This window comes from Trichechus manatus, unplaced genomic scaffold (genome assembly GCF_000243295.1).
Source record: "Trichechus manatus latirostris isolate Lorelei unplaced genomic scaffold, TriManLat1.0 scaffold00048, whole genome shotgun sequence".
Lineage (NCBI taxonomy): Eukaryota > Metazoa > Chordata > Mammalia > Sirenia > Trichechidae > Trichechus > Trichechus manatus.
Window position 1 is genome coordinate 1507752 of NW_004443984.1, and position 10636 is coordinate 1518387.

General features: G+C 41.3%; 1 protein-coding gene across 3 annotated transcripts; it reads right to left on the reverse strand.

Annotated features, from left to right (window-relative positions):
* Positions 1-579: 579 nt before the first annotated feature.
* Positions 580-7333, reverse strand: MED18 (mediator complex subunit 18). 3 transcript variants are annotated; one of them, XM_023732052.1, is made up of 3 exons: positions 7147-7333; positions 6100-6246; positions 580-1644 (listed from the first exon to the last, which is right to left on the reverse strand). In XM_023732052.1, exons 2-3 carry the CDS (start codon positions 6170-6172, stop codon positions 1091-1093), a joined length of 627 nt encoding a protein of 208 aa, XP_023587820.1. In that variant the 5' UTR covers positions 6173-6246; positions 7147-7333; the 3' UTR covers positions 580-1090. The 3 variants fall into 3 exon arrangements, with proteins under 3 accessions (XP_023587820.1, XP_004377094.1, XP_023587819.1); XM_004377037.2 differs by having other exon boundaries at positions 7041-7333; XM_023732051.1 differs by having other exon boundaries at positions 7028-7333.
* Between the last annotated feature and the right edge of the window lie 3303 nt (positions 7334-10636).

Here is a 10636-nt window from a genome sequence, read left to right on the forward strand (position 1 = left end):
TGTTGTGAGGATTAAATGAGTTAGCATACCTACAGTATTTAGGACAGCACTGACACATAATAACTCAATAAATTGGTCTTTTTTTTTTTTAAACAAAAGGACACTGTAGACTAATGTCCTAAAAAGATGCTAATGCTACATCAAATGAAAAAGGAGGCTACAAACCAGTATATACTGAATATTTTTATAAATTAAATATATCTTGTACGTTGTTATTAAGTGCCATTGAGTCAGTTCCAGACTCATGGTGACCCTATGCACAACAGAAGGAAACACTGCCTGGTCCTGGGCCGTTCTCACAATCATTGCTGTATCTCATATACACACATTACAAAAAAGACTGGAAGGATATACACGAAAATAGATATAATACATCTCTTTGGATAAAAATAACAAGTTACTGTCAAGTCGATTCTGACTCAGAGACCCCATGTGTGTGAGAGTAGAACTATGCTCCACAGAGTTTTCAATGGCTGATGGTTTGGAAGTACACTGCCAAGCCTTTCTTCTGAGGTCCCTCTAGGCAGACTAAACAACCAGTTGGGGCTTAACCACTTATGCCACCCAGGGATTCCCTCTTTGGTTAACAGGATTATAGATAATTTTTAATTATTTTTGTTGGTCTCTATTTAAAAAATTTCCAACAACAAACATGTACTACTTTTACGAAAGGTAAAAACTATCACCTCTATCAAAATTAAAAATAGGTAACAAAGAAAAGAATCAGAATTAGAGTTACACAGACATTTCTCTTCATAGACTTTATTACCATACAATACAAACTCACAGCCTCTATGTTACAAACTTTTTACACAAATGGCAAAAAGATTTAAGAGATTTTTCTCTCCAACAGCTAATTTATTCCAGTTTCCCCTCTTTACGGGGGAGGGATTAGATAGACTCTTGTGTAATCCTGAGCCTTTCATTTAAAAAGGCTGTTACAAAAGTGGTATCACCATAGGAAGAAACCAGGACAAAGAACCAACTACTCACTGTCCTTCCTGCCTGGCTAGTAGTGGGGGCGTGGGACATTTATAACGCCTTCTTTTTTGTGACAGGTGAATACAGGCCCCATTGGACAGCCCCTTAGTCACATAAGCCTTTTGGGGTCTATCTTCTCTAGGTGAACCAGAGGTTTCAGCTGCTCAGCAAAGTTCCTCATGTCATCAGAGACCATGTCCTGCCCGGCTGGTGCAACAACACTTAGTTCCACAAGATAGGAGAGTGACAAGGCCTCAATACTGTCTGTGTTCCCTGGCACCAGGATGCGGAAAATCTTGTACACCATAATCTTCATGATGCCCTTACGGAACAAGTGTCCCTTGGCAACAAACTCATGGTCCATGCGGAAACCCATTTCCATCAGGAAGTCGGTAAGGTTCTCAGATGTAGCAATGTCCACACAGTTTCGCACCAGTGCATGGCGGTTCTTGTCTCCCATTTCTGGCTGTCCCAGGTAGCGCAGGTGCCAGGGCGCCCCTGTCCTATCCATAGAGCGCCGGCCTCTGAGAACAAATGGGCTGGCCTGCTGGCCCTTAAGGAGGAATACCATCTCATGGTCAAGGAAAGTCTCAGGTTCCATGTTGTCACACAAACCACGAAGGCGGTGGATGAGGCTTTCCAAGCTGTGATCTAAAACACTTCCTGAAGGGGAAAAAAGCACTGTTGAGTTCCAGGTTTCATTTTGGATCATGGAATTAGCAAAAGTTTCAAAAGACCTGAATGAGAGACCACAACAGTTTAGTCCACTGTTTTGTAAAGCAAAGACCCAATGTGTAAGATTTTAGGGGGTAGTATTGTACAACATTATGAGAAATTTACTCCTTTGTCAATTTGTTTACATTTTCTTATTTGATACTAGGAAGTCTTTAGGCCCTCTCTAACACTTGCGAATCTCCAGCAGGCCTGGAGTGCAGAGCCTTTAACAGGTAACAATACCTATCTAGAATGTAATAATATTATCTCGTGATCATTTTATATTAATAATTTTCATCCATTTCCAACAAATAAAGATTTTCCATTTATAGGAGAAATATAAAGTTTCCTTTTTATGTAATATATGCAAAAGTGAATAAACTGCTTCAAGTCATTAAGTAATTTTTAGTTCTCATTTTATTTGTCTGCTTGGCAGCATTGGACACCATTGTTATGGTTGATTATACTGACTCTGAAATCTTTTCTTCCTTTTGTCTCTGGAACACAACTTTCTCTTGATTCATCACCTAACTTAGTGACCATTTCTTTTAAGTCCTCTTTGCTGGTTCTTCCTTATCTTCCCTAAATAGTGGAGGACCCTAGGACTCAGTCCTGGTTCTCTTCTCCATCAACAGGCTCTTCCTCCCTAGGTGACCTACTTCCCATGGCTTTAAATATCATCTGTGCCCTGAGAACTCCCACATTTACATCTCATGGACCATGGACTCACACATCTAACTGTCTACTCAATTTCTTCACTTGGATACATAACAGACACCTCCATCTTAACATGTTCAGTATCAAACTTAGTATTTTCCTTAACAAACTTATTCCTCCTGTGATTTTCTCCAACACAGTAAATGTCAACTCCTTGCTTCCAGTTGCCCGGGCAAAAAAAAAATCACAGAATCATCTTTGAATTCTTTTCATTTTCCCACATCCCAATCCAATCCATATTTCTGAAATAAACGCAGAATTCAATTACTTTTCACTCCTTTGATCTCTTCCACCTAGATTAAATCTCTTTCACTGCTTGCCTGGTCTTTGCAATAGCCTGCTTCCACTCTTGCCTTCTTCCTCTATTCTCCACATAACAACCAAGTGCTCCTTTTAAAACATAAGGCAGATAATGACATTCTGCTCAGAACCCTGTTTCCCGTGTCATTCACAATAAAATTGAAAGTCCTTACCATAGTCAACAAGGCCCTACATATTATGCAGGTCTCTGCTACCTGTCCAGCATCATCTCCTTCCACTCTTCCCCTTGATCACTCTCTCTGGCCATAGTGACCTTCATGCTATTTCCCAAAGATACCAAGTATACATCCTCTTCAGAGCCTATTCCTTTATTTCATAGGCTTAGAATGTTCTTCCCTCAGACATCTGCATGGCTCACCCCATCACTTTCTTCAGGTCTCTGCTCAAATGCCACTTTAGAGAGGACCTTTCTGACCACCGTAAATAAAAGAGCATACACCTCAAATCTTTAGTCATCTTTCTCTTTCCACTGCTGATATTCCAGTGTTAGAAATATATTCAAATTCAAATATTTGTCAAGTAAGTCTGTTGAAGTAAATAATAGTATATTATAATTATAGCAGAAATTGATAACCCATTGCTACTGAGTCAACTCCAACTCATGGTGACCCCATGTATTTCAGAGAACTGTGCTCAATAGTGTTTTCAATGGCTGTAATCTTACAAAAGTGTATCACTAGGCCTTTCTTCCATAGAACTGCCAGGTGGATTCGAACTGCCAACTCTTAACTTAGCAGTTGAGCGTAAACACCACCAGGGACCTCAAAAATTGATAGTGGGACTTAGATGACTGAATTTTCGGAAACAATAGTGTTGTAGGAAAAGCACCTGACCAAGTTAATCACAGGATAGAAGATCCTTGGGAGCAGGGGCTAGTATCCTGTATTTAGAGCAGGGTCAGACACGCTGTCATGGATTGAATTATGTCCAAAAATGTGTGTATCAATTTGGCTGGGCCATGATTCCCAGTATTCTGTGGTTGTCCTCCATTTTGTGACTGTAATTTTATGTTAAAGAGGATTAGGGTGGGATTGTAACACCCTTACTAAGGTCACGTCCCTGATGCAATGTAAAGGGAGCTTCCCCAGAGAAGTAAGCAGACAGGAGGGACCTCATACCACCAAGACAGCAGTGCTGCGAGCTGAGCGCATCCTTTGGACCCATGGTCCCTGCACAGAGAAGCTCCTAGTCTGGGGGAAGACTGATGAGAAGGCCAACAGAGAGAGAAAGCCTTTCCCTGGAGCTGATACCCTGAATTTGGAATTCTAGCCTACTAGACTGTGAGAAAATAAATTTCTCTTTGTTAAAGCCATCCACTTGTGGTATTTCTGTCATAGCAGCACTAGATGACTAAGATACATATGTTTGTTCCTTCCTTAGCATTTTAAGCATTTAATAAGCATTGGTTCACTGAACATACAGATATTTAATGCTGTGCCAGGTACTGTGTTAGGCAGTAGGAGGCCCTTCCCTCATGGAGATTACAGCTTAGTGCAGGAAACAAAAAATAAATAAGTAAACAAACAAATACAAGGAAATAAAAGGGAGATGGTGTAGAGAACAACTAGTGGAGGAGTAGGGAGGAGAGAAGGTCCCTTTGAGGGAGTGGAATGGTCAGAGAAGACCTATCTATAAGGGGGTGACAACTGAGCTGAAACCCAAAGGATGAAAATGAGATGGTCATTTGAAGAGATAGGGAAAAAGTATTTAGAGTGGACAGGTCATCAAGTACAAAGGCAGTGTCTTAGTTATCTAGTGCAGCTATAACATGAATACCACAAGTGGATGGCTTTAACAAAGAGAAATTTATTCTCTCACAGTCTAGAAGGCTAGAAGTCTGAATTCAGAGTGCCAGCTCCTTGTCATTGATCTTCTCCAGTCGAGGAGCCTCTCCGCGCAGGGACCCCAGGTCCAAAAGATGTGCTATTCTCCTGGCTCTTGTTTCTTGGTGGTATGAAGTCTCCCTGTCTCTCTGCTTGCTTCTCTCTTTTATATCTCAAAAGAGATTGTATTAAGACACAATGTAATCTTGTAGATTGAGTCCAGCCTCATTAACATAACTGCCTCTAATCTTGCCTCATTAACATCACAGAGGTAGCATTTATAACACATAGGAAAATCACATTAGATGCCAAAACGGTGGACAATCACACAATACTGGGAATCACAGCCTAGCTAAGCTGACACACATTTTGGGGGGATACAATTCAATCCATAACAGGCAGAGATGAGAAAGGGTCTGGTGAGTTCACCATGAATAACTCTCAAAAACATTATGCTGACTGAAAGAAGCCTTACACAAGAGTACATTGTTTCCATTCATATAAAGATTTAGAACAGGAAAAAGTAATCTATGGTGGAAAATCTTTTTTTTTATGGTGGAAAAAAATCAGAACAGTAGTTTCTCCAACGGAGAAGAGGTCAGGATGAAGTCTGACAGGAAAGGGGCCTGAAGGAACTTTCTTGGTGATGATAATGTTCATATCTTGAGAAAGGCTTTAGTTACACAGGGGAATGCATTTGTCAAAACTTCTGGAATGGTCCACTTAAGATCTGCACATTTCATTATATGTAAATTTTACTTCAAAGAAAAAAACAAATATTGCATGCTGAAGTATTTAGGCAGAAGTATACTGCGGTCTTCAATTTATATTGAAATGCATAAAAAAAATAAGATGGTTTGATGGACGGAGTGATGGATAGACATGTAATAAAACGAGTATAGTAAAATGAAAGTTGTAACATCTAGGTGGCAGATATATGGGTGTTCACAATAGAATTTTTCTAAGTTTTCTGTATGTTATGGATTAAATTGTGTCTTCCAAAAATATTGTTGAAATCCTAACCCCTGTCCCTACAACCATAACCTGTTTGGAAACAGGTAGTTTCTTTTTTATGTTAACGAAGTCATACCAGAGCAGGGTGGATCCTAAACTTAGTAACTCCTAAGTTATAAAAAGAGCAGAATGGACACAGAGATAAACATAGAGAGAAGACAAACGACATGTGAGGACCAGTCTACAAGCAAAGGAATGCCAAGGATCACTAGCAGATACCAGAAACTAGGAGAGAGGTTCACCGAAGGAATCAACACAGCTGAGACCCTGATTTGGGCTTTTAGCTTCAGAACTGTGAGAAAATAAATTTCTGTTCTTTAAAGCCACCCACTTGTGGTATTTCTGATGACAGCAGTAAGTAACTAAGACACTGTTTTAAGTTTTCCATAATAAAATGTTGGGATGAAAAACAGTTGTCTTTTGAGTGTCAGAAATTGTGTAGATTGGCTTTGTGTAACAGTTCCCCATCTCCAGGGAAGCTGAATAGAAAAGAGGAAGACAGGTAATCCAAGTTCCCTGGTTCACTTACCTTGAAGCAGGTACTCCATCATGTTAATGGTGCCCCCAGTGACAGGCATCATGGTGACTGGAGGTGCCTCCATGGTGTCTGTCCGATTAAGTTGAAGACCACAGAAGTGGGCTCAGAGCCCTCAATCAGGTAAGGCACAGGATACACCTGGAGAAGAGTTAGACTTGTTTCAACATCAGAGAGGTGGAGAGACTGGCTTGAGTCACTGGCCTGGACATCAAAAGATTCATTCAAAACTTTCTGAGTAACTGCTGTATGGCCAGGCGCTGATACAGAAATACGCAAAAAAAGATCTGGTCATGAAGTTACAACATAATGTTCCAGTGTCAAATTCTCAATTCTCCAAAAAGTTAGCTGTGCAATTCTGAGGAAGTCGTGGAACTCCTCACCCTGGGACTCAATCTCTTCCTTATTAAATGGGACCATTAATATCTAACTCCCAAGGTTTTGTAGTGCAAATGACATAAAGCGCATGCAATAAAATTCTGAAGAACTGAAAAGTGACTTATGGGACCCCGTCTGTGTTTCATTTTAAGAGTCAGACAGGGGTCAAAGACACGCAGCAAGTCAGTGGAAGAGCCTGGACCAGACTAGAATCTAGGCTCTGCCTCTCTGAATATTGAAAGCATCTTTTAAAGCGAAACAGGAGAAAGAGTGAAATTCTTTTAAGATGATGGTATAAGACCAAACCCACGGCCGTGCAGTCTATTTCGACTCACAGCCACTCTATACAACAGAGTAGAACTGCCTCACAGGGTTTCCTAGGCTGCAAATCTTCACGCAAGCGGACTGCCGCAGACTGCGACATCTTTCTCCCGCGGAGCGGCCAGTAAGTTCGAACCGTCGACCTTTCGGTTAGCAACCGAGCGCTTTAACCACGTCGCCACCAAGGTTGCTTTACCAGCTTCCAGAACACGTGCACACTTACACTAAAAACGTACCTCCGCGCGCGCTCTGCCTCTTCTCGCAAAGCTGGGAATTATATCCACCCGCGCACCTCGGAGCCTTTAAACTTTAGCGACAATTAGACCCCAGCCCTCAGGTTACCCAAGCCGGGCAGGTCCACTGGCGAGCGCAACCACATTATCTCCACCTCTTCCCACTTCCGGCAGGACAGCGGACGTCGCGCAAATCTTGACCACACCGCTCCGCTAGGTACGGGTGCCGAGAAGTCACGAAATCTTCCTTTTTGCGGCCCGGCAAGCAGAAGACCATTCGCGGATGCAGTGCTGCTGTATGGAAGATGGCGGCGTATTTTGGAGCGTTCGCTTAAGGGCTGCTAGGAGCCTTGACGTCATAGTCCGTCCTGTAGGAAATTTTTTTTTCAAGTGTGACGACTTGAAGATGTTTTCGTGTAGGAAATCTCTTGGAACTGATAGAACTGAAGAAAAATTACGCCTAAACTTTGGACTCATAGCAGCGCTTCCTAGAGGGAAAAGAGGAGAGTTGAAGGGGAGAAAGTTAAACAACAAAGACCTCTGTTGGGTACCTGAAGTGAAAAGAGAAGACACCTATACTGCTTAACATTATGCTGTGTACAATTAGGGAGCTCCGTAACACACTCAATATTAGTTCACTTTACTGAGTATAGTATAACTCAGCTTAAAAATATAGGGAGATAAGTAAAAGTTAAAAATATTTATTGATAGCTCCTTATGTGTGAAGCACTAAGGTGTGGGCAGAGCTGCTACTAGGGTGAGGCAAGGAGGCACTCACCTTGAGCACAAAATTTAACGGGATACCAAAAAAAGTAATTAAGATAAATAATATTTTAATGAAATAGCTTACAAAATTTAATGTAGAAAAACCCATAATGAACAAAATACCAAAATTTAAAATTTGATCCTGACAGCAACCCTACGAACCAAGTTCTAATATTATTATTATGACTGTTATTTTATAGATGAGGAAACTCAGGCAACTTGATGTCCTATTACTTACAAGGAGGTGGAGAGGCTGAGATACGAACCTAAGCAGCTGACTTTAGAGTCCACTCTTTTGATTTTACACTGTACTGCCACTTCTAGCCTAGTTCTCCTGCTCTAATCTACATACACTACCTCCCCATTTACTCATTTTTTTAATTGGACATTTTTTAAAAATACTACTGTGTTAAAATACTTTGCTATCTGTTGACTTGACTCCATCTCTGCCCTCAAAAGAGTTCATAGGCAAGTTTTAGGAATCAGAGTTAAACTAAGGAGGCAGTACTGTGTGATTCTATACAATATGGTAATGAGATATAAACAGTTCAGTTGCTTTGGAAGCAAGCAGAAAACCCGTTGTCACTGAGCCAATTCTGACTCATAGTGACCCTATAGGACAGAGTAGAACTGCCCCATAGGGTTTCCAAGGCCATAATCTTTATGGGAGCAGACTTCCACGTCCCCCATGGAGCGGCTGGTGGGTTCGAACTGCTGACCTTTCAGTTAGCAGCATAGCGCTTAACCACTGCACCACCAGGGCTCCTATGGAAGCAGGCAGGGCGCTTGGTTTATCTTGGGGGCATCAGGGAAGGCTTCCTGGAAGAGGTAATTAATGCTGAAAGTAACTAGAAGGATTTATGGGAGTTAGCCAGATAAAGAAGGGAGGAAAGGGAATTCCAGGCAATGGAAACATCATGTACAAATGGACATTAAGTAGAATTGGCATATAGATAGAATCTGAGGTTAGGAATGCTAAGAAATTAGTCTGGAGAAGGGGTAAGACTCAGATCCTAGAAGACTTTGCATACCAGACTAAAGAACAGATACGAGCTCTAAAAAGATCATTCTGGCTGCAATGTGGAGAAAAACCTGCAAAAGGAGAGCCTGGAGAAAGAAGACCAGTTAGGAGTTCTGACACAACTCCAGCTGAGAGATATCTGCAAGAGAAACGACAGATTTAAAAACAAAACAGACAGGGAGAATGATACGATGACTAGCCAGAGAGAAAGACAGATGAGAGGAGGGAGTTACAAAATGTCTGGATTTCTACCTTGGGAACCATGGTTGTTCTTTATTCTGAGTTAGGTAGGCAGGAAAGGTAAGTTCATATGTAGACACACTGAGTATGAGGTGTCTATGGAACACCCAGGTGGCAATGCCCAGTTAGAGTTCAGGAGAGAGACAACTGGGTTAGAGGTAGAGATTTCAAGAGTCATAGCCTCATAGTAGCTAAAGGCATGAGAATGAATAGGATCACCCTGGAAGAATGTATAGAATAGGAGGAGAAGACAGCCAAGAGCTGGGTCTTGCATAGCAGTCTGACAGTTATTAGATCTGCATATATCCCAGGGCTTAGGATGTGTCTCTTCACCAGCCTGGTGATTCACCACAAACTCTCAGTGCCATCATCATTGGAGGAGTTGTAAAAATTCTGAACGTCTCTTTTTTTATAGACACTAACTTTAGAATGGAAAGTCTAGAGAACTAACGTTTCTTTTGAAGCACTGTTAGTGTTTACCCCAAGTTTTAGCTGGCATTTCAAAGTAGACAGTTGCTTAAATATACAAAAAGGAAAAAAAAAGATGGATAGGAAATGAGTAAACAATATGGTAGAATCGGAACAAGACCTACAAGTTATAGGGTTGGGTTTCTCAGATAAGAATCTGAGACCTGGAAATTAGATGGGGGCTCAACCCTGCCTCTGTCAGCCCAGCTGTACAACCTTGGGCAATTCACTTCCCTTCTCTGAGCACTTCCTTTTTTTTTTTTTTGTAAAATAGAGATAATAATAGTACTTTCTAAGAGGGAGATTGCAAAAATAAAAAATGAGACAATGTTTATAAAGCAATTAGCACAGTGCTGGGCTTATTATAAGTGCCCGGTGTTTTTGTTGCTAGATGCCGTGGAGTTGGTTCTACTCATAACGAGCCTGTGTGCAACCACTGCCTAGTCCTGCATCATCCTCACAACTGTTGTTATGCTTGAGCCCATTGTTGCAGCCACTGTGTCAATCCATCTTGTTGAGGGTCTTCCTCTTTTTCGCTGACCCTCTACTGGTTGCTCCTGATAACATGTCCAAAGTATGTGAGGTGAAGTCTTGCCATCCTTGCTTCTAAAGAGCATTCTGGCTGTACTTCTTCAAGACAGATTTGTTCGTTCTTCTGGCAGTCCGTTCAATATTCTTCGCCAGCACCATAATTCAAAGGTAACAATTCTTCGGTCTTTATTATTGTCCAGTTTTCACATGCATATGAGGCAGTTGAAAACACCATAGCTTGGGTCAGACACACTTCAGTCCTTAAAGTGACATCTTTGCTTTTCAACACTTTAAAGAGATCTTTTGCAGCAGATTTGCCCAATGCAGCGTGTCATTTGATTTCTTGACTGCTGCTTCCATGGGCGTTGATTGTGGATCCAAGTAAAATGAAGTCCTTGACAACTTCAATCTTTTCTCCGTTTATCATTATATTGCTTATTGGTCCAGTAGTGAGGATTTTTGTTTTCTTTGTGTTGAGGTGTAATCCATACCGAAGGCTGTGGTCTTTGATCTTCATCAATAAGTGCTTCAAGTCCTCTTCACTTTCAGCAAGCAAGGTTGTGTCATCTGCATA